The sequence below is a fragment of the Aulostomus chinensis genome, chromosome 6, assembly GCF_037954235.1.
Source record: "Aulostomus chinensis isolate RoL2024-O1b breed Wild chromosome 6, RoL_Achi_v1.0, whole genome shotgun sequence".
NCBI classification, from domain to species: Eukaryota; Metazoa; Chordata; class Actinopteri; order Syngnathiformes; family Aulostomidae; genus Aulostomus; species Aulostomus chinensis.
The window spans coordinates 2,109,312-2,136,953 of record NC_141325.1 but is presented as its reverse complement, the minus strand read 5'-3'; the positions used below and the strand labels follow the sequence as shown (position 1 = coordinate 2,136,953).

Below are 27,642 nucleotides of genomic sequence, written 5' to 3'. Positions count from 1 at the left end.
ACGGCCTCACCAACCACCGCCATGATCAATCATGATCAATACCTCCCCCACAGTCGCCATGTTTGTTTTTGGGTTTGTTGTTGTCGTCATAAACGTTTGACTGTGGGCTGCCCCCTGGTGGATGTATTGGTTAACATCCATGCCAACGTGAAGGACACGTGTGTGAGCAGTGACGGCCACATCGTTTGAAACGTACACGTACATTTTCGTTCGTACGTTGAGCTTAAATGGGCCTTGGGTGATGGCTGGAGAACTGAAACGTTTCCCAGGAAAGCAGAAATAGATTTAATTTTTTTTAACTGTCTTCTTTTGGGCACGCTGCCCCCCGGTGAAATACCCCTGGAGCCTTAATAGAACGTTACCAGGTTGGAACTGAACGAGCCTCTTTGGACAGACACACTCTGTCGTTTCTCCTCTCAGTTTCTGCCGTGTGTTCTATCTGGATGATGTCCTTGTACTACCACAGGTTGTTTTCACCAAGTCCTCCGTGTGTGAGAAACGTTATTCATGTGAGGGAAGGTTACTGCTGCGTCTTTCTATTTTGCTTGTCACACCTTTGTGTTTGTATGAGTGGATGTTTCAATCTATGACCTCCATCACAGTTATGTTTTCATCCACAGCTGTTGTTTCTTCTGTCAGCAGAATTACATCAAAATTACTGTGTTTATCTTTGATAAAGCCTGGTTCAGGGAGTGCAGAGCGCAGTGAAACCAACAGCAGGCTCCCGCTCCTAAGTCCTGCTAACAGAACACGTGAGTCTCGTACATCTGAACCCACGCCCTCACCGGTGCCAGGACCAGTTCTCGGTACTCTACTCTCTCTAACAGGGATGCACAGTATTGGATGTTATGCAGGTATCTAATATGCTGATATTTTAGAACTGATTTTGCAGATATTTATCTGAAAACAAATCTATATAATATCTATATTTTGTACATCTCGAAAATAAGTAACGCTTTAATTTATATCCAAAACATTAAGATATGTCTTCGTCATAGTTTCCCCATAAAAAAACAACACATAATGAGAAAAGAAGAAGCGACTTGAGCAAACCACAGCAAATATAACGAGCAGCCATCAGACAGATGCTGGCACATTAAAAAATGGATGGTGATACTGGTGACGTGTGATAATATAATATATCTATGTTTTCTATTGTAAAAAAAACAACATATTTTCAGCAACAAAAAGTACAGACTTCTCAGTGTAAGGCGCGGTGCTACTGTTAGCTACGCACGAAACACTGCTGGCGTTTCATCCAACTTTGACTGGCCGAGCTCAGTTTCAGCCGGCCATCGGCCTTGACTGTGTGTTTTGCACAGATGTGATTCGTTGGGTACCCTTGAAAGCACCAGACTTGGCGTGTTTCGCCCTCCTACCTGGGTTGGCGGCGTGCTCCAGGTGGCCCAGGCTGGTCTGTTTGGTGATTCTGTAGACCAGCTCACTCGGCTCGCAATCCTGGTCGCTGGCTGACAGCTGCAGCGTGGTCAGCTTTTTCAGGGAGTTTTCATCCAGCACCAGGCCTTTGTTTACCACCACAGACGGAGGGAGGCGGTCCTCTGGAGGAGAGAAGGAGGAGGTGAACATAAATCTGACCTTTACACCAGTTTATGAAAACACTTCATTCAAGAGGAGATCAAAAAAATAATGGGGGTCGGTTTCTCACTGGATGATGGACTGAACCTGCAGGGGAGGAAGCTGATGTGGTGCAAAATGGAAAAAAAAGGGGAGAAAAGATAAGAGAAATGGAGGAAAGAAACAGCAACAAGTAGAAAAGTAGAAAAGATTAAGTTGGGTGATGGAAAAGGAGAGACGAGCTTTAAGAGATTTGGACAAATGGATAGAAAAGACTGAGAGACGGGCCGGAATATAATCAGAGGGCAGTGTGGTGGGGAAGAGATACGAAGAGAGAGAGAGAGAGAAAGAGAGAGAGAGAGAATCAGGACTCTGGTCATCCGTGAGGGACAGACAATCCACAGTTTTTGTGGCAACTTCTAGAGAATGATCAGCTGCTGTGGTCTGAATACTAACCACTGAAACGAGCAGCAGTTTGGCTTCATCCCCAGAGAGAGAAGGGAGGACGAGAGTGGAAAAATAAAGTTCTAGTGTCTCTTCAGCCAGCAGCAACACTGGCACGAACAGGCAGCTCCTCAGAGGGAATCTCAGTCCTGATTAGTTATCTTTAAATGAATGTACGATTTCAGTTTAGAGAATCACAGAGTTGCGATGCAGAGAGTGATGCGAACGCCGCCATGAGTAGACCGACGAGAGATGCATCAATCCAGGACGAACCAGAAGCTGCAGATGCGACGAGATGCTGGCTGAAAACCAAGCAGCATCATAAATCAGCAGTTGCGCCTGAGACGATAAACTAATTTCCAGCAGTGCAGAGATTTTATTTTACATAATATCTCTTTATTATGATATGGCATCTCGTTCTCGTGTGACATTTAATTTCAAAATATATCTCAAAGTTGATATTCTTTGTCTCCAGCGTTGGTTCCCCAGTAATTAGGAGTGAACTGATCACATTCCAGCAGTCGCAGAATGACAAACATTGAACCGTATCAAAAGTGCCTTCACACGCCGTCCCAAGTTCTCTTGATTCAAGTCGTTTATGAAATGAGATGGATTTACTTTTCGCTGATCGTCTATATACATTCTAGTAATTTCATCTGATCTCTCGCTCCTCCTCGTCGCACGCGCCGGCAGGTGTCCGTGTTCTCTGCTGTTAAATGTCCGTTTTTGATATTCGGATTATTTTGAAAGATGAGACTCTTTCACCACTGCTCCTACCTCAGCAGTATCACCTCATCGAGCAGCAGGAGACCAGCTGGAGGCCTTTGGGACAATATTTACTTTGTAAAGTGAAGAGCTGTTCCCGAGGGAGGTGGATGTGAAGATGAGGACCAGGAACCTGTTTGATATATGACGGGGTGGTGGGGGTGGGGGTGGGGGGGCGTCTGAACTCCCCTATTAGTATTCAGACAGGACTTGGCCGGTGTGCAGTGACACAGCAGTGACCACTGAGGGGTGAACGTTGTTTTCTCCTCTCCACAGACGACAGGACACGTCAGTGCTGCAGGTAACGGCGGATGGAGGAAGACCTACCCAGCACACTGATGAAGAAGGACTGATCGATCAGTTTGTTGCCCTCCGGATCCACCAGGTGGAACTTGAACGACAGGCTGCCTCCCCTCTCGCCCTTCTCGTGGCTGAACTGCAGGAGGCCTGCAAGACATGAACACACATTCTTAAAGCCTTTACATATCAATAAATCCTCAACACATAAACCTTGACCCTTTGGAGCAAGAAACAGGACAAGTTTCAGATATCAGTCAAAATGAGTGCTCCCACTGCGTGGCTCTGCCGAGCAAACATAATAGGGCCAAAAAACAGCTGTCACCTTTGTTAACGTCGTCCTGAGTGAAACTTTTAACGGGACCTTTGACAGAAACCTTCTCCACACGCCCGCTCTTGCTGAGCTGCAGTTTGCCAGTCGGAGGGTCTTTGGTCAGGACGTATTTGAGCTTCAGGCTGTCTGAGTCGATGTCAGTACCCTTCAGGTTCTGCTCGGTGATCTTAGATGAAGAGCCTGCAAGATAGAGAGAACGCAGCGGTTCATCTTTAGGACCTGCTGCTCATTTAAGACCGTCGGGCTGAAGCAGAAACATTCAGTAATGTGATGTTTGGTTTTGGATCACGTATACGAGCCTGGTGATCATACGAACACTCCCTCATTAATAAGGGTTAATCAGACACAGAGCCTCACCCGCCGGGAGCTGCAGGCCTCTGTTGACGGTCATTCGTGGTCCTTCGCTTCTCCTGACGTCCATGGTGAACTCCAGGCGTCCCGTGTAGGTGTGACTGCCATCAGTGAGGGTGAAACCCATTTCGTCTGCACCGCCGCTGACGGTTTCAGGCGTGTAGACCAGCAGCTGATCCACGACGTCTTGATACGTGAAGGTGGAGCCTTGAACCAGCACCCGGCCGTTCTCCAGCGGCTGAGAATAAAACTGACGCCGGCGGAGTTTTCCTGATGGAGAGGACATGAGTTAACCTCTACTGTTATAGAGTGTGTGTGTGTGTGTGTGTGTGTGTGTGCGCGCGCGCCCACATGCTAATGGATGCTGACAGCAGCTGGTTAAACACCAGTGACCTCAGTCAAATGGAGCATGTTTGAATTTTTCATGCAGCACATGAAGGACGAGAAAGGTCCTCCCAGAAACTAACGACACCTCGAGAATCGGCTAAATGACACCGCTTCTTAAATCAAAGCCCAGGCTTACACGGGATTTGAACCTAAATCCTGGAGCATAATTAGAGGACACTAGCAAACACACACTCACTGACACACACTTTCATTATTCATGCAACACGTTCAACATTTTTATAGTGTAATGTCCCTTAACTCGGTTGACCTTCTAGTTTTGAGGCCGATACTGACGCTGGTATTTGATGATCTGAAAATGTTCTTTTCAGACACCGACTCGCAGTGGTGCACTGTATCTGATGGAAATAAGTGAAATGGCCATGAAAAATACCACAACATCTTCAAACTGCATTCATATCTTTTAAGTCATGTGTCAGCAACAATAAGGCTGACAGAAAGTCAATGAAGAGCAAACTGTGCTGAAGGTATGAAATCTCTGGCTCAACATCGTCACGCTCTGGTTTGGCCATTTACAAACATCTATTTTGTCATTAGTGACAACAGTTTCTTCAATGTCAGTCACTCACCGCTGGGAAAAAAACATGTTTATGATGTGTAAAGCATGTTTTAAAGTTAAGATTTTATTGTAATAAACAAGACTTGGACAGGGCTCCACACCTGCCCCCTGCTGGTGTTTCCTGGTATCACCCATCCCAGCGAATGTGCCTCTTGGTGTGGACTTCAGTCTTATAACTACGATAAGAATCACCCATCACACGATGATGCTCAGCCAGTGTATCCCATCCAACCTGGATTCAACTGGAATTGTTTCTGAGGTGCTGTGTGTGTGTGTGTGTGTGTGTGTGTGTGTGTGTGTGTGTGTGTGTGTGTGTGTACACTGTGGATGGTGCCTGTTAAACAGACATGCTGCCTGGGACTCATCACCCTCTCCTGCTTTTGTCCCGTCACATGTACAAGCTTTTGGCTTTATTGCACTGGTATGCATGGTTTCCTGCTTTATGATGCGTTCACTGGGCTGGCGAGGAGGGCCCGTTACAACCTGACCCCACCTCAAGTGGACACCTGGTCGGGGGCAGATCAGGGAGGTTAGAGTACCAAATGTGTCTTTGGTGTCACTAACCACTGCATGAGGGCCATCTCCTAAACCAGCTTTGTAAGATGAAAAATGTCATTATTTCACAAAAATTATGATCATCAACCCAAATGTGCTGCCGGGGCTGAAATTCCACATATCTTCACTTGATGATGTAACACTCGCTGCATCAGGAATTTCAATGCTGGGTGGGCCAAAGTAATTTTGGGTGGGCCTTTTCACTACAAGAGTTGTGGAGGTTTCCAGCTGGTGGTCTCCATCTCCATGGCAGCTCACATTTATATTCAAGGAACTATTTGGATGATCTGGCCGGAAACTTTCTAGGAAACACATTTTGTCCATCGTTGACTCTTCTCTCCTCTGTGCTGCAACAGGGAGCTGAGACCCAGGCTAGTTAGCTTAGCACGATCAACTGCATTAATATCAGGAGGGGTGTGTGTAACCTTGGTGATGAATACCAGTTTCACATGAGGAGACATTGTAGTGGTAGAATCAGACACATAGCCGGAACTACTTTCCTGACTGGGCGCAGTGATTTGACGCAGCACCTCCAAAGCTCCACTGGAACTTGGGTCAACAGAACCAAAGGTTTGTTGAGGACTAGAAGAGCGACTGCTGCTACTGATGATGAGGAGGAGGAGGGTTCCTGCTGGACACACCAGCATCCTGGACCTGAGCTAGCTGATGCTAACACTTCCCACCCACTACCAGCCATTGGGCTAAGCTAACTAAGCTGCACCTGAGCTGGCTGATGCTAACACTTCCCACCCGCTACCAGCCATTGGGTTAATCTAACTAGCCTAGACCTGAGCTGGCTGATGCTGACACTTCCCACCTGCTACCAGCCATTGGGCTAAGCTAACTAGCCTTGACCTGAGCTGGCTGATGCTAACACTTCCCACCCACTACCAGCCATTGGGCTAAGCTAACTAGCCTGGACCTGAGCTGGCTGATGCTAACACTTCCCACCCACTACCAGCCATTGGGCTAAGCTAACTAGCCTAGACCTGAGCTGGCTGATGCTAACACTTCCCAACCACTACCAGCCATTGGGCTAAGCTAACTAGCCTAGACCTGAGCTGGCTGATGCTAGCTGATGAAGTGGCTCAGCAAGCTTCCTAAAAACGAGATAAGTTACTGAGCAACAAATTTATTTTTGTCCAAGTGAAATAAGATTTTTTTGAAGCCACCCTGCATTGTCAGGCAGTGAAAACTCAATTGCAGCAGGAAAACAGAGTGTTGGAAGGTCATGTGATCTGTTGTGTGTTGCTGTGTGAGGAATGGCTGCTGTCTGTGTGCAGCACTTCAAGACACAGCCGGCACGTTTGTCTTGAGTTAAATTGCTAGAGTGTTGGCAGAGAGAATAATGAGTTTATGTGTGTGTGTTCATCTCACAATATACTCAAAACAAGCAGGATTCTTCCCACCATAACTCCCTATTAAAGTGTGTGTGTGTGTGTGTGTGTGTGTGTGTCTGTGAGAATTATATTAATAAACACAGTGTCTGAATAACTTTCCATAATGCATAATGTTTATCTGCTGTGTGTGCTGTTTTTGAGTGTATGTAAATATATGTATGAAAATAATCCGGGAGGATTTTCTGCTGAAGCACTTTAGTAGATGACATCATTGTATTTAACAAGCCACAAGTACAAGCCCATTATTGTTTTCTACTGGTAAATACAGCTGGTTTGCTAGAAACGTATGCTTGGAAGAAATACTACGCAAAACAAATACACCAACAACTCCGGCTTAAACAGAATGAAAACCTGTTACTGCTGATTTCTGTGGCTTTAAAGCAGCTCAGCTGTCATATTAATGTGATTAAATAAATATATACAGTATTTCCATATCATTTCATGTTTCTGCATTGTTGTTGGGTGAATGTGTCTTTTTGGCACCTCTTGAAATAAAAGTTTTAATCCCACTAAACAAAAAAAAAACCACATTGAAATGAGATGTTAGCCCAACATGCAGGGAGTCAAGTCGCCATTTGAAGTGCTGCAATTCTCCGATTCGTCTGAGGATTGACAGAATAAAGTGACCTGTGCATGTTTTTTTCTACCCACTGACGTTAAGTGACTTTTAGGAGTCGGTTCAGTTTCTGTCTGTCAGGAAGAAATCTGAACCCAAATCTCTGCATCCCTCACACAAGTTCTTTTTCTTTAATGATGAGAGTTTAATGAGCGCTGTGTTCAAATTCATTCAGAAGCAGAAATATCCTCCTCTTGTGTCCACCCAGCTAACAGGGAATAGTCCCACCGCGTGTTTTAATCTATATTTTATTAACATCTGAGGGATGTTAGTAAATTAAAATCATTTTCCATGAAGTTTAAATGTTTAATAAGATTAAAAATTGAAAGTCTGACATTTTGCGGATGTTTTTGAGATGCGACATTTGAACATTCTGTTGTCTGCTGCAACACACATTTTTTAAAAATGTTTTTTTTTAATACGAGACATTCGTCCTTGGAGCTTTCTGCCACAATAATTACCAGTTTAAATCATCGCCTCATGGGTTTTTTTGCCTCCAGTTCCAGTTTACATGAATGATTGTCAAGACTTAACAGGAATTCATGGGAAAATGGAAAGTGTTTTTCCTCGAGGCATGAATAAAATGTCACCAAATAATGACCAGGCAGATATTTTGCAGATATTCAATGTGACATTTAACTCTTTGAGTTTAAAATGTCAACAGACCACATCAGATAGACGGGAGAAGGTGGTGTTCTGCAAGTTCCCAGAAAGTTTCAAGTGTTGACACTCCTCACCTGAGTCAAGTCAGACGAGTCGCAAGTTAGAAACCTTTGGTTTCTCCTGCTAAATAAAAGACCAAGTCTTTCAAGTCCGAGTCACAAGTCGTTGGTCTTAACTTCAAAGCTGTTGCAAGAGGTTGCAAGAAGAAGTCGATGCATCGCGTTTGTCCCACTACGCCTCCATCACTTGACCTTTGACCACCAAACCATTTCATCCATGAATCCAAGTGAACATTCTCACAAATACAGGCACAATGCATGTGTGTGTGTGTGTGTGTGTGTGTGCACGTGCGTGTGTGTGTCCACCCGTGCTCACCATAGGAGGGCTTCCTGATGATGGTGAAGAGGATCTCGTTCTCCGGTGTGTCCTGATCAAGGACACGTAGTGACGAGTTGGTGATGACGACGCCGGAGTTTTCCTCCACGTGGATGCTGCTGACCGCCACCACCGGCTCGCTCTCCTCTTTACTCTGCTGAGACACAGAAAATGAAAAGCACTCCATAAGATAACGAGGGATTCGGGTGAAACTTGCAGCGGAGGGAGACTTGAGCTGCATTTAAGCTAGCAAATAAAGACACTCTCCATTTCCTAATTCTTTTATCCTCATGAACACACACTCTTCACTGCCGCATCCACATTAATACACACACTGAAAGATTTACTGTAGCACGTGGACACACACACAGACACTCTTCACAAACCTGCTGACAGACTCATCACTCTGACCAGAACAGCTTTAAAGGATGGATTTGGTTTATTTAGGCTGAGAAAAAGAGGTGAAGACGAAGCCTGAGGCCTCCATCAGGACACTCGTGTGCGAACAACACAACGCTGACACGGTGATGAGCAGCTGAAACTGATCCAGGACGCAACGCATAAATGGACATTTCTATTTAATCCAACCCTCCTTCAAGCTTTGGTCTCACCGCCTGCAGACAAATTTCCTCCAATTACGTGTGTCACAAAATTTTAGGGAATAATTAATCAGAAATTACATTGGTAAATTCTATCCATCCATCCATCCATCCATCCGTCCATCCATCCATCCATCCGTCCATCCATCCATCCATCACAGCTGGTGAAGAAGGCGCAACAGAGGCTTTACTTCCTGAGGAGGCTGAGGAAATTTGGCATGTCGCCTAAGATCCTCAGCAACTTCTACAGCTGCATCGTTGAGAGCGTCTTGACCAGCTGCATCACAGTGTGGCACGGCGGTGCTCCTGCGATGGACCGCAGACGCCGAGCAGAGAGTGGTGAAGACCGCCGAGGAGATCACCAGGGCTCCACTGCCCTCTCTGCAGAGCATCGACCACCGCAGGGTCCACAGCAGAGCCGCCTCCATCTTGAAGGACACCACCCACCCCCAACACGGTCTGTTCCCACTTCTACCCTCAGGCTGGAGGGACAGAAGTGGGAAAAGCAGAACCACGAGACTGAAGAACTCTTTCTTTCCCTCTGCAATCAGACTCCTAACAAAACTACCTCATGACTGTCCTCTGCCGACACATGCAGTTATTTGTTTTTGCAATACTCAAATATTTTGCACAGTACTGTTCATTTGCACTGTTTCCTCCCTTCTCTACTGTGTTATTGTTTATTGTAAATTTGTAAATTCCTTACTGCGTTATTTCTTTATTGTAAATCTGTCAAAAAAAACAATTTAATTTCTTTTTATATTCCTTACACTCTTAGGCATTCTGTGAACAGCAAAGGAAGACTTTCATTGTGCCGGGAAACATGTTTCCACACTGTGCAGATGACAATAAACTCTTTGAATCTTGAATCTTTGAATCTTGAATTATCCTGTTAAGGATGGCCTTCTTGCTGGGGGGCCACAGTGATGACCTCTGCTCCAGCGGGCCGCCCATAGGTAAGTTTAAGGCGTTAATTCTGCAAATTTACATCCTGTCTAACACACATTTGTCGTTTCACCTGCATCTGCTGGTTTTTCTTTCAGTAGATGACACAAATGCAGAGAAACGCATCGTTAAGACCGGGCTAAAATAGGAACGCTTCAATAAGTGCACTTGGAAAAATAGAATACATGGATTCCATGTTTGGTGGTGTTTGTAAGATACATTTTCATAGGAATTCAACCTTCATTTTTATTTTTTGTGAGGTGTTGCATAACTGTTTTGTTCTACAGACATTTTGAGGTCTACTTGTGCCATTGATTGAGCTGAACAATACAAAGTAGTCAGTCATCAGTAAAAAGTGTAACGAGCTAAAAACACCCAGGGTTACCGAGTCCACATTGTTCCAAACACATGAAACTTTGGTGTAGTGTCAAGTTACAGGAGTGACCTGGATGTCGATTTCCACGTCGAAGGCCTCCGTCTGACTGTGTCCGTCACTGATGTAGAAGCTGAAGACGTCTTGCTTGGCCGGGGATTTCTGTCGGCTGTCCTGGACGTAGAAGATGTGGTCGGAGGTCAGGTCATCCACAGAGAAGGGAACCTCAGGGGTGACAGTTCGCGAGCCGCCTACGGATCCGCCTAGATGATGAGATTAGAGCGATGAGAAAAGAGAGTTGATGGAAGCCGTCATGCTAACAGAATGCTACGCTCATTCACTCTTTTACTGAGTCTTCATTCATATCTCAAGCTGTGGCAGCCTCATATTACAGTGGCAGTTTGTTTACAACATTTAGCAAATTGTGCTCTCATGCATCTCAGGCTGCCAGTTAGAGGCCATCGATTCCAACATGTGACAGCTGGAATGACGGCAGCTCCTGCAGCCTTCATATATCACCTCCGTCACAAACGTCTGGCAGTTTGGGTGCAGAATAGATGCAGTGAGAAACTTTTACAGTTTCCTTCTGTTCTCCTGCAAAGCCGCGGGCGGGGCTGTGATGACATAAAGTGGCTTTCATGACATCGGTGGAGTCTGAGGGAAAGTGTGAATCTTACTTGAAACCTGTGAAGCCTGAGACAAAGTGTCGTTGTCAGAGAAGACGGATGAGTACAGCTGAGTCAGGGCTCCACTGGGAATGGCTGTGTGTGTGTGTGTGTGTGTGTGTGTGTGTGTGTGTGTGTGTGTGTGTTTGTGTTTCAGACCCAACAGTAAATCACATCACATCTCCATCATCTCACTGTTAGAAGGTGAGTGGAGTATCTGAGAGCGAACCCTCCCTGAATCCCAATCAGAATAGAAATCATCTGCAGCCACCAGGGAAACACGCGGTGCTGCGGTTGCTTTTTGTTCTGTTCACAAATATGGTGTCTGCTGACTTCAAAACTGTAACAGAGAAGTAAAACTACTGCCATCTCTGATTGAACGAGACTAATGAGAGTTGTAAAACAATAAACGGGCAGCCAGAAAAAGAGAACAGGATGGAAGTTCTTCAGAGAAATTTTCCAAGGTGGTTGAAGAATGATGGATAACATCTGACAAAAGCAGCTTTAGCCAGATGTCAGAACTGGGGCTAAGTGCTGTAGTTGCTACTTCATACAGTTAGTTCATTATCACACATTTCTAAGTTAATTTAAGTTTATTAATTTTTTTGAGAAGTTGCCTACAGTCTATGGTGCACAAAGCCATACCATATAAAAGATACCCTTCTGTCTGTGCTACATGAAGGAGCTGAGACCCCTGCTAGTTAGCTTAGCACCATGAATGGTGCAGTATGTTCGTGGCGATGTCAGCATTCCTCTATCACTAGACATCAGACACTTTCCCCCAGATGGTCTTTGCCTGCATCAATATAAACAAGGGTTGAGTGTAACATTTACTCTGACACAAGGATTTAAACTGACAGAACGAGATTGTAATTCTAGAGTCAAAGGCTGTAGTCAGAACTCCTGCCCACACCAGCATCCTGGACCTGAGCTAGCGGATGCTAAGACTTCCTGAAAATGTACTGCTCTTTTAAGCAGAGTAGAGACAGCTCAAATTAACAGATGTGTGGTTATCTAAATCCATAGTCCACCACAGTGTACGATTTGAACATGATTTTGATCATTGTTGTTGACAAGACGTCCCCCTGCCAATTTTGTCCTCAGGTGCATTAGAGGCGGGTAGAATTCTGTGTCAGGTGGGAGTCTAACACAGCACCGGGGCATCAGGACCCACTCGAACTGATCAAACTTCTATTTCCTGTCTTGGGAAGAGATGAGATTCCTTCGAACTGCCCCCAGAAAGTTGGGTTTTGAAGGCTGCAGTAATGCGCCCTAGTAAATCTGGGCAACAACATCTGCCCAAAAAAGAGAAAGAAACAAAGACGTTGCACCTAAAGCAAACTGAAAACTACTTTAAAGTTTTGGGGTTTGACAAAGTTGTTTTTTGGTTTTTTTCAATTTTTGAAAATAACTGATCAACATTGCCAGCCTCCATCAACCATGTTAAAATGCAAATATGTTGTCTTATATATGCTTAAATGCTTCCCCACCCGCTGCAGAGATTAAAATGGTAAACATTACAGGAGGTCTAATGCATCCCATATGTGCTAACTATACAAATGTAAATATGATGGCAGAAGCTGTTCTGCATATAAATGTGCTGTAGTATGGAGGTGTGTTTGTAATTCTTGTGCGCTTGTGGGACTGTCTGTAATGTAATCATGCAAATGCTCAACCTCATCGTGTGGGTGAGCGGGCCTCCCTGTGTCTGCACGGTAACAGGAGCGGTTCATGTTGGTCGTGTCGAGCAGAGCGGCCAGCATATCGACAGTGACACCGGCTGGCCTCCCCCGTGCCCCGGTGACAGCAACAATCCTGTCACCTGACACCGCTGACGGGCGCCGTTGAATATCAACGACCGTCCCTCTGCTGCTGCAGGGCCATCAAGGACGCTCAGCTGGGGCGTGGAGGGAGAAGGCCGGTGCCAGCTGCTCATCGACTGTTGGAATCTGGATAATAACCTTCATTACATCTGCAGATAACTCCATCTTGCATGCAATATGGCAGAACTGAATACGCATTACTTTGGCTTCACATCTATTATTGAAAATGAAAGTGCTGCTAGGGAATATTCTAGCCTAACAATTAAATGATGCGAAAACACCACTATCAGTTCAGCTAATGGGATTTATCTCTGCTGCGAGAAATACGAAGTTTGTAAATCTGAATTTGTTTCAACAATAAAACAAACTAAAAGGTTGGAGCGTCCATCTGTGTCTGCATGTATTTTTTACAGGGTTGAGGTGTGTTTGTAACAGGAAGTGGTCATCTCCTGGTTCCTCCTCCAGCAGCCAATAGGATCGCTCCATGTGATTGTGGCGATTGAATCAGTAAATCAGCTCTGGTGAACAAAAGTTGATGATCTTCCAGGTTTAGTTCATCAGGATCATCTTTACTAATGAACCCTCTGATGATGCTGGAAGCCTGGATGCTACATTAGCAGTGCTAAGCTAACGTTAGCCTAGGAAGGAGCTACACCAGGGTCACATGACTTCAAGGTCACCACCACTAAGCTTCAGGCTTCATCTGTTTTCACCCCGATGACCTTCAATGACCTCTGTACGCTCCTTCAGACTCTTTCAGTGGACGTCCAACTATCATAACTTAGTTGCAGGTTTTGAACTCTGACAGCCACACATTCACACAGCGTTCTGTTCAAGGCTGCTTGGACACAGACTTGAGCCTTGAAATGTCTTTAATTAACTGCAAGCTGCTTTACTTCGATGTGCGTCTCTTGTGTCTTGCCTCCTGTTCGGCTCTTCTAATGATAAACTCTTCCCAGTGAGGATCAGCTGTCTTTTCCAATTTTCCCAGCAGTTTCTCTCCAGAGTTGCGGTTGAGTGAGCATGCGGTCAAAATTGGGTCTTCACAATGGCTCCATCTGTAGCTGGCTACACGGCGATGCTAATCCACAACATGACCGAGCTGTGACAGATGGCGGCGCCTCTGAAGGGGAATCAACTGGCATCGTGAGTGTAAAGAGTGTGGCATAGATAGAAATGTGTAAATTATTGTGAATGGCACAGGTGCTGCACACACGTTACACACGCTCAGGTAGCTTTGTGTCACGTGTATGAGAACATATGCAGTGAGTTCACTACATGTGTGCTGTAATGAGGTCACCTGTCTGCAGCAATCTACATCTCACAATGACACACACACACACACACACACACACACAAAGGTCTCACCTTTCTTGGTGTTTTCGATGAAGCCGTACTTCGGAGGACTGACGAGCCAGACCAGCAGGTCCTTCCTGGGCGTGTCCAGGTCAGACACAATGATGTGATTGGTGGAGAGCTGCACGCGGCCTCCTTCCTGCACCTACACGTAGACGTTAACAAACCTCAGCGGACGTGCCTGGGAATCTCAACAGCCAGGAGCTTCTTCTCCAAGTTTTCTTTTTAATTTTTTGTAATAAGTTTTATTGACATGAGCATAAATGTCTACCACCTTCCTGGTGTATACTGGCGCATGTTTATACAGTGGGATTACCTTGATGCCAGTGCGGACAGTGACCACCGGCGGCTGTCTGGGAGTCGATGTAATGGTAATTGTACACATCTGGTTGTCAAGGCGATTGTTGTCACCATCGTAAACAATGAAGTGGAAGATGTCTGTGACTGGCTGGCTGCCGGTCTCCAAGGAGGTGATGTACCTGTTGGGGGGACCACGTTAGCTGAGTCACTGTGCTGATGAGGAGGTGGGCAGCGATAAAGAACCTCGTCAGCCTCTCAGTGTGCCAGCAGGGAGCTGGCAGGTTTCCAGAGAACTCAGACGAGGAGGTTTGATGCGGTGAAACAAAAGACACGCACTTTCTTCGAGCACAAATAATCACTTCCTCGCAAATGTGGGTTGTTCTCATTAGTGCCAGCGACTGTGATGTCAAACGACGAGCTGACATCAGCAAAACTGGGTCATCAAAAAAAGTGGGCCATCTTAGGTTTGAGCATCTCAGCTTTTTAGATGTTAGCAGTTAATGATGCCAGATTACTGTTCCACCACCGTACTGTAGTACATGATGTGTTTGGTCTGAGGCTGATACAGTGGGCGGGCGTAAGAATGTCAATCAATCAATCCAACTTTATCTGTACAGCAGAAAGGAGGATGGACGATAGAAGTCATGATGTCAGAGGAGGTCTGAGGAACCTCCGTTGCTGTAGATCAGGTGAAGGAACAACCGTGTCATGTCGATTCCATCAAACTTACTTCCTGTAACCACTAGGTGGCGCTGTGACTCTAATTCAGCTTGGAGATGTCTAGTTGTCCAGTTACCACAGTTTGCTGTGGTCGATGGTCAAACAGCCAACGTGGCCGTCTCGCCACAATAACGGCATTGAACATAAACTCTCAGTCTTCACGTGAACTTAACTCTCTCCCGACTCCCCGTGACAACCATCAGACGACGTGTCCAGTCCCGGACCGACAGCAGCTTTACATCTGCCCTCCACCAAACATCCACCAGCTAATCTGAGTAAAGCACGAATAAAACTGAAATCCTTACCAGTCTAATCTTCTCTAATCCAGTTTAATTCTCATAAAACAATTAGCAGCTCTTGTTTTTACACACCAACACCATAGAGACAAATCTAATGCATGAGATTTGACGAGTGCCTCCGGAGACGGTCCTGCGCTGGAGCTAATCAGGCTGCATTATGGAAATGAAGCAGTTAGCGAGTGAATATTTATATTTCATCTTCACGCCTCACATAGGGAGCCTCAATACATCTCACAGGTAATATCAGACTGACGTTAATTGGCGTTGCTTATGCCAACAGTCATTGAGAGTAATGAGCAAAGACTACACAAGTGTTTTCTTCTAATTCATTTGTTTTCACTCTGGGTTTGGGTAGTGTTATTGCTTTAAGAGCTGTCGTCTCCCTGAGATGAAGTGGTAGATAGAGAGGGAACAAAATGTCTCTGCCAGCCATTAGCGCTTCCTCGTGTACTGTGATTCTGATGGGAAAATGATCCCCGCCGACTCGAGCTGCACTCAGAACTGATCCTGCCGGAGCCCAGAGAGCACTTTTATCTCTGCAGATTGGAATTAAAAGCATACTTTTCTTCATCCAAATCTTTATCATCATCACCCAAAGGTTCTGCATCAGGTGACTGCCAGGAGACGGCTTTTATCCTGCTCTCGACTTTAACCTGGGTGGATTCTAATGCTGCTGAAGGGTCCGTTATCACCCCATCTGAAGATCAGGGTTGACAAAATTAGCAACTAATAACCTAGTTTTCATTATTTTGATACAGAATTTTTAAAAACAACACACTAAAAAATAACCTCCATCAGTCGGGCCCGTCACCCTTGCGAGTAACGACTAGTATGCCTTTAGCTGTGTCTGCTCTGCCAGACAGGAGACGATGAACTCACGCTGTCACATCACCTTAAAATGTTTTCACAGTGAAAAAAAAAGATGGAAAACAAAAAGGATTTCAGCCTCTAAACTTAACCTAGTCTTGACTAACGTTTACCCACATCTGTTTACATGCTTGCCTCAGCCTTTAATTGATACATGCAAGTGGTTTTGATGAATCAATCACAAAACATGATAATTGATGTGACTTTTACATCGTTAGCCTGTCAGCCCTCCTGATGATTGCAGTGTGCTGGACGTACCGCTCTTGTTGCCCCTTTGCATTGTACTTTTTCCTGACTGTTGCTCATGAAGCCAAATAAAATACCAACTCATCACAGAATCTCCAGGCAGGTCCTGATGAATGCTGCAGTGAAACACTTGATAAACAATAAATGATGAGAAGGAACACACACATCAAGGTGTTATGATGGTGAGATCAATACATCATCTAAGCTTAGTGGCACTGTCGTCAAAGTTCATAAACCTGAATAATGACCCGATTATAAAGCCGCCCTGCCTTGGATCTAAGTATCAGCTCTGCTGGCAGCGACCCTGCAGCCGTCCCACCTGATCTTGCGCTTGCTGATGTCCTCCATGGTGAAGGAGGAGTACTCCCTCAGCTCCTGGGGCTCCTGCTGGGCCTGGGTCCTGGTCAGGATGCCGTACATCGGCACGGACACCAGCTGGATCCGGATCTGATCATCGGGGGATGCGTCGTCCTGTAAGACCAAACAGAGCCGTTCACTCAACCGTGAGTGTTCTAAAAGTCTGGAGTCATCACATGACTTTTGTCTTGGCATTTTGCTCATCACAAGCTAAACCTCATCACATCCTGGCCACACCCACCACAAAGGTACAAAACCCCCAGATGAACTCACGGTGTAAGCCAGGTGTGAGCGCCCAATCACAGTGCTGCTTCTCTTTCCCACTTCCAGTGACAGCGTGGCCCCAGAGTCTCTCTGAGGCCCATTACCGCCAGCGCCCACCACCTCCACCTGCACCACTGTGGTTGCCATGGAAATTCCGTCGCTGACAGAGAAGGTCATGGCGTCGTCCTGGCTGGACAGTCCGGCGTGTCGGTACAGCAGAACGTTGCGAGTGACGTCATTGAATGTGAAGATGTCGCCTGAGGGGAGGGGAGGAGAGGATGAGAGCGGCGCTACGTGACTACTAACTCGGCTCTGAGGTCAGAATCCTGGATTCTTAGCGAGCACGCAAACTGTTCCTGTGTGACAGAAATGGTTTCAGGCTGAAGCAATAGGGTGGAGGGGGAGGGGCTTCAGTCATCAGATGAACTTTGAAATATAGCATGATAACAGCAACACTTTAAAAGAGACTTAAGTGAACACCTGGATAGCTACATGGCGTCATTTCGAATCAGGTTAGTAGTCAGATATTTGCCATCATCAAAACAAAACCACTGAGCTGGAAATTGAAATGTGCTGTTGAGCTGTAACACAGAGGAGTTTATTTGGAACGACTCTCAGTGCAAGACAGTAAATTTCAGCCTCCAGAATGACGACGAGTGTGTGAGTAAAACCTCACCGTTAGTCATGCTGGTGTGTGAGCTGCCGTCGGTTTTAATCAGCTCTCCATGGATGGGAGCCTCCACCAGCTCGAACTCCAGCTCATCTGGAGCCGTGTCAGCGTCGCTCACTGCCAGCTGCTGGCCGCCTACACACACGCACACACACACACACGCACACACACACACACACACACACACACACACAAAAACAAACCCGGAAATGTTAGGAGAGATGAAGCCTTATCCGTGTGTGATCTCGAACTGGACCTCTTTTGCCTAAACCTCTACTAAGTTTACTGATATTTCTCCTCTTGCATCTCAGTATGTGTGCATGTGCATGTGTGTGCGTTAGTGTGTGTGCGTGCGCGCCTGTGTATGTGTGCGTGTGTGCGCATGTGTGTGTGTATGTGCCCATTTGTTGAGACCTCACCCACAGCAGCTTGTCCTCCCATGCTGACCTCCAGCAGCGGGTCCAGAACCTGAAACACCGGCGGCTGCTGGTGGTTCGACAGCAGCAGGACGGCGAAATCCAACTCTGGAGTCGTGTGTTCCCCATCAGACACTGACACACAAACAGATGTGAACAAAGACACAAGAAACTGAATGAGTTGTACACGTCTGCCTTCCACGTGGGAACCTGCGGAGGGTCAAGGTACCACCGGGTTGACTGTGCTGTCATAATCTAACCATGACTCAGGACCAGGTCAGCCTGGATGAACGTCGGGAGCTCCATCTCATCAGGATGTGTGATGACCATCATCTCTTTGCACCGTATCACACGGTGGTTCTAGGATGTAATCTTACTTACCAGCAAGACAAAGTATGCGTTCGGAGGAGGGATCTGTCAATGTGTTGACTAGACTTTCAACACGTTCTCACGTGAACATTAAAAATAGTGATTGGGAAACTTTTTTTCAGCGCGGTACATCAAGGCCTGATCCTGGATCAGATGGCTGAGAAACCACTTCAAAATAAAAGAGGCAATGCTTTGCTATTCTTAAGGAATTTTCCAGCCTTATTCTGAACATATCCGACAGGAAGTACCTGTGTTCACTGACCGTGTGTTGTGTTACACACCTGAGTCCTGAACTGGTTTAGAGGAAGTTCTGCATATGTTGGGTGAGATCACAAGTTGAACAACAAGTAATTCTCGTGTCTACAGTGAGAAAACAGCAGGCACTCAACAGGTCCGTGACTGAAATACTACTTTTCGATGAGCGCTTTTTGAGTATCACCAGATTTGATTGTATATCACTTCATGAACCGCTCATACATGTTGGACTTTTAAATCTTTTTCTGTCAGAAGAGTATAAAATACAGATTAGAGGACCAAGTACCTCATGATCCTTCTCAAGTATTTAAATACTGGCTACTTGCTAGCTCGTGTTAAAGATGTCAAGAGTTCCTGATGGCTCAGCGACAATGAGAACCCAACGGTGTGTGACTGTAAAAGATAGGGATCCAGAACTCTGGGCAGGTTAAAGGTCAAACAGAGGATCACAAAGGCTCCCAGAACCTCGTCGCTTCAATTCTTAGTGGAGGCGATAAAAGAATGAAGCAACAGAGGCGGAGAGGAGGATGGAAGTGAGGAAAAGAATGTGGAGGAGGAGACAGGAGATTCAGAGCTGGAAGAAGAGGAGGGCAACAGTGTGGAGGAAAGAGGTGAGGTGAGGTAAAGAAGAGGAGGCTGAAGATAAAAGAAGAAAACATCCAAGGGGAGGAAAGAAAAAAGACATTTATTTTGAAGATTAAAGGGAGTAGAAATGAAAACAGGAAAGAACTGGAAGGCAGAAATGAAGACAGACAAGCAAAAACAAAGTTAGAGAGAACAAGAAAGGTATGGAGAGAACTGAAAAACTGAGGAAAGAGAAGAGAAACGAGAGATCAAGGAACAACATTAAGGACAAAATCGGAGAGGAAAAAAGAGGTGGAAGGAGGAGGAAGGAGCTCAATAAGATGAAGGATGTAAAGATTTTAGAGGAGTCTGAAGGTGGAAATATTGAAGAGGAGACATCTGGGATGGAGGGAAGAAGACAGGAGGAGAGCATTGAGAGGAGAAGACAAGGAGGAAGATGTGTGAGAGAAGAAAGCAATGATTCACCTCCTCTTCTCTAAATCGAGGGAGATGAAGTTTTTACCTGTGAAATAGATGCTGAGTGACTCCGGCAGACCTGCGGAGCACAAAACACAAAGCTGTTGAGGCTGTGAGCTGAAACGAGGTAAAAAATAGAACATTCCGTTGGAGCATGCGGGGCGCTGCAGCCAGCACAAGCAGCGAGAAGATGGCGCTTTAATGCATAAAAGCATGAGGCTGATTTACTGATGCAAAGCTTTCCACTGGAGTCAGCTTTGATCTGGGATTATGTCTCTTCTAAATGTCTCACCCTCCCCAAAGACGGGCTCCGAAGCCCGGCTCTGCATTTTGATTTGTTTATTGTGGGTAGTTTGCTGAGAGCATATATAGTGTGGGATGTCACAACTCAGGGCAGACAAGCAGTAAAGTGATGTTTCACTCCAAAAAGAGTTGTTCATTCCAAAGGAAAGTTGCTCATAAAGCAAAAAAAATGCTTCCAGGTATGAGGAAGGCACCGGTGTGCTGCTCTACGGCAGCCGAGACTCTCACCGACCCAGCTTTCTTAATTTAACTTGAATGGAGATGGAGGAGCGGAGGAGTGGCTCTTCTCAGGTCATCAGGCCGAAGGGGTCAACGCATGAGAGCTGATTAGTTCTGTCTTGGAGGTTGTGAGGCTTTAAAAAGTGCATCTACTGTTTCACAGCTGGATCTGGCATCAGTCTCTGCGGAAATGTCTTTCTGGAGAACGCACATCACATGACATGTAATTCCATGCTTTGGCCACTAGGTAAAGCTGGTCAGCAGCTAGCGCTCTGCCTGTATTCAGGTCTTATTATACATTCATGGGTGTTACGCTGAAAAAAAAATAACTGGGTCAAAAAAACAACAACAAAACAAAGGAGAAACCAATGGCAGGAGTGTCATTCCAGCTCGACCTTAATCATCGGGAGCAGAGATGCAGTCGCGTCTTGATCGTTCACTTATTCACTTACTTGGTACGATGTTACACAAATGAATTCCCTTTTTGAGTTTTGTCCTCAGGATTCAGATTTGACAGGAAATAATTTAGTGCTTTTCTTAGCTCCTCTCACAGGCTTTCTGTTCCAGCTTTATTCTCCCCAAACAAGCCCAGACCCTCCACTGATGTCACTTTTTGTCAGACATGAAAAAGCTCCTCCAAAGCCAAGGAAAACAAAAGTTTACCGTGGATGAGGAGTACTCGGAGTGACTGTTAAATTGACAGGTAAAACCAACGCAGGGCCCCTTTTCATAAAACACCACAGAGGCGCATTCTATCATGAGAAGGAGAGAACAGTTCTATGAATAGTAAATCACCTGAAAATGATACGCGGGGGCCAAGTTCACTGCTTTATCTGCTAAAGCGATCTGTATGGAAGACAAATCTACAGCTCTGGAGCAGAGATTACTTCCTCACTGTGCTGCCGGTGGGTGTTGCCAGACTGCACAACAAAAGATCGATATGTGGCTTCTCTGCAGAAACTGGCCCCAAAATAAACCTGTTCACGGGGGGCTGCTACACATTCATTGCCTTTAATAACCTGATCATCGGAGCAGACGAACACACGTGCCTCGTGCTGATTTCTGTCTCGTTTTTGACTCTGGAGCAGCTAACTGTGTTTCAGTCTGCAGACATCACGCTCACTGGTGGCAGAGTTGATCAGCTGGATTGTTTTCAAAACACAAAATATGCGAAAAGCAAAATTCGGATCAAATTCTCTTCATGAAAACATGCAGAAAACATCTTCAGTGCTTATTTCCAGCGTGACTGAAGGCCGCCACACTGTGACAGCCAGTGGTTTTCTGAAAGTTGTACAAATTCAGCCGTCAGGTCTGGGGTGCACTCGTGCCCCAGGTGACCGGCCTGCACTCCACTCTGACTAACCTGACTGATTCAGAGCTCTCTGCTCCAGGCAGGCTCCACAATTAACTTCTGCCCACCAGCTACATGACTAAGGAGTCTTTGCATTTTACCAGCTTTTTGTTTTTGGGGCTGGTGAGTGACGCTAATCTACTAGCTAGGGAGGGGCAGATGTTAGTGTGTGTGCATGTGTGTGTGTCTCACCGATGAAGGAGTACTGGTAGAGCTCCTGGAGATGTGACGGCGCCGGCGGTGGTCTGTATATGATCTTGCCATTGTTGATGTCGGCCTGAGAGAAATGTTTGACTGGAGTGTACGGTTTGTCCCGATGCTCAATCGCCCCTGACAACAGCCGGCAAATTGACTTTAGACATCGTCCTGAATATGCATGTGTATGTGTATATGTGTGTGTGTGTGTGTGTGTGTGTGTGTGTGTGTGTGTGTGTCTGACCTTGTCCTGAGGGAAGCGGCTTAGTAATGTTGTAGATGAGTTTCTCACTTGGAGTCTCAGAGTCAATGAAGGACAGAGCTGAGGGTGTTATCTCTGTCACACGGTCCTCTAGAGCCTGCACACGCCCGCATGCAGGCACACACACACACACAGACACGCACGCACGCACGCACACGCACACACACACGCACACACACACACACACAGTCTTATTCATGTGTTACTTCCGTGGAGCCAAACCAAACCTCAGTGGGCCAAATTTGACCCCCTGGTCCCATGCTGAAGTTCTGGTTTAGGCTCGGTTCATGAACATCTTTTGCTAACATCTGAGTCAGTAAATGAGTCGTGATGAAATAAAGGCACGGATGACTTTTTCAAACTCTAAAAAATAAAAAATAAAGTTCAACTGTTTCAATATTCCTCAGTAAGTAAGAGGAATGGAACTGTTCGTCTTTTAGGACTTGGATGTCGAGGGAAAGTTCTGGGTTAAATTTCACATGCAGGCAGAGTTCTTCACATCAGCAGATGGGGATTGTTTTCCAGGTCACATCTCAAAACATAGATTTGGACTAATTTAGCCCAAGGAAGCTGCAACGTAAATTCTGCTTGTTCCTGCTCACCGTGACCTGCAGGTCAGTGTCGGGGGCCAGCTGTGGGAATCCAGGGATTTGGGGCAGGACCCCTATGGTGAAGGTCTGGGCATCGCTCTGCACGCCTGGAGCTGCCTCTGTGGAAACCTGTGGACACACTGTTGTTATATTACACAGCCAAGACTTCCAGAGATACCTTCCTCACACTTGGACCACCCTTTCCCTCCCTCCCTCCCTCCCTCCCTCCTTGCAAACTGTCTTGTGAAATATTCAGGAGGTCTGCATGACGGAGCTGATGAGAGACTCATCATCAGAGGATAGACGATGTGAGCCTGGCATCGAGCTGCGCAGCAGAGATGAGCTGAGAACCAACATTGAACAAAACCTACACAGCAAGAATTTCAATGAAGACCACGTCAGTCTGTGTGAGGTTCAGTGTGATGATCCCTGCTCAACGTTTAGGCTCCGTATTACTCTCCTCGTCACCAGCAGCTCCCTCTCAGCGACAGCCTCCAGCCTCGTACGTCTGCAACCGCGGAGCCTGTTAATAAGCAGCGTTGTGTTTGTGAATCTTCTCCCCCAGGAGGCCTAGCAGGGCAGCCGTGGCGAGTAAGAATACTGTGAGCATCAGGAAGTTGCTTCTGATTTCAAAACTGATCACTGATGACAGTCGATGTGTCATTTAGAATCACACTTGTGACAGAACTACACGACCAGGTGCTCAAATCTACCTGTATCCAGCGGCCTCACCTTACAGTGAGGGTGCGTGAGTAAATGCTAGTTGATGCTTAGCTAGCTGTTGAGCAACAGTGGCTATTAATCATTTACTAATAGCAATGTTCACTCTTACACATAAGTAAGCATTCCTAACCATTACTAATGCACCTTTATTGTTAAGTGTTTCCATCATTGCTTATAAAGCTTGTTTGTCTGTTTTTGTTGTTTCGCTGTCGTCATACCTAAACCACGCCCCCACCTCCTCAAAGGTCCGAGCGGGGGTTCGGAGTCAGAACATGAATCCTGACACTTTCGAGTTCAAACCAGCAGCCTCGCAGGCTCAGGAGGGCCTAGCTTGGGTCACTTCTTCTTCTACATTATTTTACATAAAAATAAGAATAAGAAGAAATAAAGAACAGCAGCTTTGATTGACAGTTGCACGTGATTGGAAAGTTTGTCCGTCTGGTAAAAGTGCACCAAATCCGGCGCTCTGATCGGAGCACGGACGCACAGGATGTCAAGCTGGTCCGAGAAATATCTCACTTGTGTTGAGCTTCAAAATCGCAGACCCACAATTATTTTGAGCACTTTGCTCTGACAAGGCGCTGAAAATGCGGGCGACAATAATACCACCCTGACAAACCATCACTTTTAATCGTTGTCTCTGACAAACGGCACAAAAGCTTCCAGCACTTCCATTTGAGGCAGATTTCACTTTACTTTTCCTGTTTCCTGCTTAGCGTCAAAATGATGGGACACTTGAGGATTTAATTTGAATCCAGCACTGTGTAATTGAAACACATTTGTACTGATAGATGGAGCCGAGATGCACGGCGTCGGTCGGAGGGAGGCGGATGATTAGAGGTGGCGACGAGACTTGCAGGAAAACTACCACTCAATCTACATCACTCATGGAGAGCAAGTAGTGAAAATCTGCAAGTCACTGAGTGGCATTAATGCTAATCCAGATGTTTCTCAAATCAAAGCAGTTCGTCGATGTAGAGACGGTTCTGCTGAGAACAAGACCAGCACCCGAAACACGAGGGAACGTGGAAACCAGAGTGAGAATGAAGACCAAAAACAAAAGGGAGGGTGACAGTGTGTTCAGGGTGAGACGCTCTCTAAGGCCTCTTCTTCAGCTTTTACCAAGGTTTAAAAGTATTTACACGCAAAGCAGCGCTCGTCCCCTGGGTGAGGTGAGAGGAAGAGTCAAGACTTGCATGCTAAACTCCACAGTGGTGAAACACGCTGGACGACAGCGAGGTGCTGCTCAACTCAACTGTCTCCCACGGCGTTATCTACTTAAGATTCATCAGAAATACCACAATCATCGCTGAGGATCAGCAGCAGGAGCAGGACTGCTGGAATGCTGCTGAATGTAATTAGGACTCAAAGATCTCCTTAAAACAGTGACAAGCAGGTAAATTATTAGCATAATTCCCATCTTCCCATTTGAACACTATCTTTAAATTAGGCTTTGTCATGGTGTCCCAGGCGCAGCAGATCTCCCGACCGTACAGCCCTCCACCGGCGTGCTAAGGTAGCCCACACACTCGAGCAGACGTTCACGCGACGGTAGACGAAGTGCTCTGATTAACCTCTTTTTCATAACTCAAACAAACTGCGTGTGAACCCCACTGACGGTCACGGTCACAGGTATAATTTCAGGACCACAGGCAGAAATGCTGACCTGGAACTGGAAGGAGTCGCTGCTCGTCCCTGAGCCGAAGTGCCGGTACCAGACGGCGCCGTCGTTGACGTCCTGCTGGGTGAAGGAGGTTGTGGGTGTGAAGCCTTGGTCATCGGTTAGTGAGGGGAGCCAGCCCTCTGGCGGGCCGTCAGCCGGCATGGACGCCAGCACCAACTCACCTGGACAGGGAAGGAGGAAGTGGGTCAAAGGGTTTCTCTCTTTCATAAGTAATGGATGAGGAGTTTGAAAAGCAACAATACAGATGCTCCTGGATTCAGAGAGAGAAAATTCCACAGTATTTACTCAACTTACTACCTGATGACTCATGAGGTGAACACGTAGACGTCCTAGTTAGAAATGATTAAAACCATTAGAACTAAAGTTATTCAAGTCTCCCTCCTTTATTTACATGAAGAATGAATGATCAACTTATCGTGGGGTTGATTATCTCTTGATCAGGTATCAGGCGCCATCAAGAGTTTGTACCGTATCTCAGCGCTCCGTCGGAGGCCAGGATGGTGTACACGATGTCTTCGGTGCCGACTCCCTTGTGGTGGGCCTGCAGGTATTTCTTGTCCAGGCGCACCGTGCCGCCCTCCTTCACCCAGGTCATCGGCACAGACAGCAAGTGAGGAGACCCGGACACCTGAAAACAACCAGTAACACCAAAATCAGAGTAATGGCACCAGTGCAAACCCTTTTGAAGGTGTTTCATGGCAACTTTGGTGATCCAGATTTCCCCTGAGCTTTAAACGTTCAAACCAAAGAAACGTTCCTCAGGCAGCGATCAAACCTGCAGGCTTTTCTTTGGGGTTCTTTTCAGAACTCTGGGACTGACAAGATGGTTTGGAAAGAACCTTCAGACAATCTCACAAAACTCTACACACTTGCACCTGACATCACCAAGATCTGCAGATTTTGCAGTGATAATGTTGTATTGCTTCATCAGGCGGATGGAAGACTCCAGAAACCAGGTTTTACGTGTTATTTGGATGCAGAGTAACTGTTTCTGAGGTGTTCTGAAAGTCTTTTTTTTGGTTTTAATTTGTTTCCCTCAATTCACCAGAGGTCCTGAGCTTTCTGGATCCACGACTTGAAGCTTCATGTTCTGCGCCAGCTGCCACCCAACTGGACACAAACCAACATTTACATTAAATTTACTTTGTCAACCGAACAGCTACGTTGACGACAACTGAAAGAGGCCTGATGTGAAGTCCTTTGGCACTGAGAACTAGAGGAGTGTTTGTTTCTGAGATGCCAGTTTCTCTTTGTGTTGTCACAGACGCTCTTTTGTCGTACCCCACATCTGTTCCAAGCTCCGATTTGTTTGTCCCAGGAGCTCCTCCTAAATTCTGTCAGTCAGAAAAAAAAGCATCATCTGAGCGCTACGCCGACAGTAAACTCAACCCATGTATCACAAAAGAAACATTCTGGGTTTAGGAACTGACAGAACAAGTTAGGAATCAGACTTGTTTTTGTTGCTGTATTGATTCCATAGAGTACCTCGGCATTTGGGTTGCCCTCCCACCAAAGCTGAGAACAAAAAAGGAAGAGAGCACACGGAGGTGCTGGGGGACGCTTCAGCAGCCAGGATGTCTGAGACGAGACCTCTTACTCACCGTGTCATCCTGCTGCCTGAATATGAGCCGACATGAAGTACACCTCGGTGTTTCTAAAGTCAACCTGCTATTTATTCTGTAAACAGCAGCTCCATATTTTACATCCCGATGAAGTTAAAGGATAAAAAAAGTGCCAGGTATCAATCACAGGATACAAAACTCTCTGGTCCTGTGTTTGCTCCTGTACGAACCCGAGACACCACCGTGTCTCTGAGCTAAATGACCTTTCGGAGTACGACTATGGATCGTTACCTAGCACTCATGCTTATTTGCTATTTAGTGACTATTGAATTAATTGTTCATTGACCTGCACACTTTTGGTCAATCTTTAGGTGAAAGCTTTTATGCCAATGGTTTTATGATTTTGGGTCCATACGTGAGTTGGTCCCGTCCTTGTTGACGTGGTACCTCAGTAACACCTTAGGAAAGTTCCGTCACCTGGGACTCGGGGATGAACCGACATGGTTTTGGTGGCCAGAGGTCAAGGTCACTGTGGCAGGCATACATTGGGGAGGTTTACCACCGGACTGCGGGATTTCTAGTTCTGTATGAAACGAGTCACGTGTCCAGTCCATCAAAAACTACAGAGATCAGACAGATAGTGGACAGCCACAAAAGAAGCTAACAGGCTACAAGTGAGCTAACAGGCTATTGCTTTAGCTGTTGCCTTTTTTGGCAGACTGGGCATATTGTGTATATCGTTATTATTAGTGTATTAAATGGAAGTAGATGCTGAAACAAGGCGCTAAGGAGTTCATTACAGCATGCAGACCTTTCGTCTTTAGTACAGAGAAAATGGCACTGAATCTT

At 46.1% G+C, this 27,642-nt stretch overlaps 1 protein-coding gene across 3 annotated transcripts in view; it reads right to left on the bottom strand.

Annotated features, from left to right (window-relative positions):
• Window positions 1-27,642, bottom strand: part of fras1 (Fraser extracellular matrix complex subunit 1) — a 191,661-nt gene that overhangs the window by 28,276 nt on the left and 135,743 nt on the right. Inside the window, exons 29-46 of one of the 3 annotated variants that reach the window (XM_086205777.1) lie at window positions 25,700-25,859; window positions 25,214-25,392; window positions 22,837-22,953; window positions 22,217-22,331; window positions 21,970-22,107; window positions 19,951-19,983; window positions 18,243-18,374; window positions 17,830-17,958; window positions 17,163-17,410; window positions 16,852-17,003; window positions 14,417-14,579; window positions 14,113-14,245; window positions 10,320-10,519; window positions 8,340-8,496; window positions 3,773-4,036; window positions 3,407-3,595; window positions 3,112-3,231; window positions 1,380-1,559 (exon numbers count right to left, since the gene is read on the bottom strand). In XM_086205777.1, the coding sequence (XP_086061903.1) occupies window positions 1,380-1,559; window positions 3,112-3,231; window positions 3,407-3,595; window positions 3,773-4,036; window positions 8,340-8,496; window positions 10,320-10,519; window positions 14,113-14,245; window positions 14,417-14,579; window positions 16,852-17,003; window positions 17,163-17,410; window positions 17,830-17,958; window positions 18,243-18,374; window positions 19,951-19,983; window positions 21,970-22,107; window positions 22,217-22,331; window positions 22,837-22,953; window positions 25,214-25,392; window positions 25,700-25,859 (2,809 nt within the window). The remainder of the gene's footprint in view (window positions 1-1,379; window positions 1,560-3,111; window positions 3,232-3,406; window positions 3,596-3,772; window positions 4,037-8,339; window positions 8,497-10,319; window positions 10,520-14,112; window positions 14,246-14,416; window positions 14,580-16,851; window positions 17,004-17,162; window positions 17,411-17,829; window positions 17,959-18,242; window positions 18,375-19,950; window positions 19,984-21,969; window positions 22,108-22,216; window positions 22,332-22,836; window positions 22,954-25,213; window positions 25,393-25,699; window positions 25,860-27,642) is intronic. The other 2 variants (XM_086205778.1, XM_086205779.1) reach the window with 2 other exon arrangements.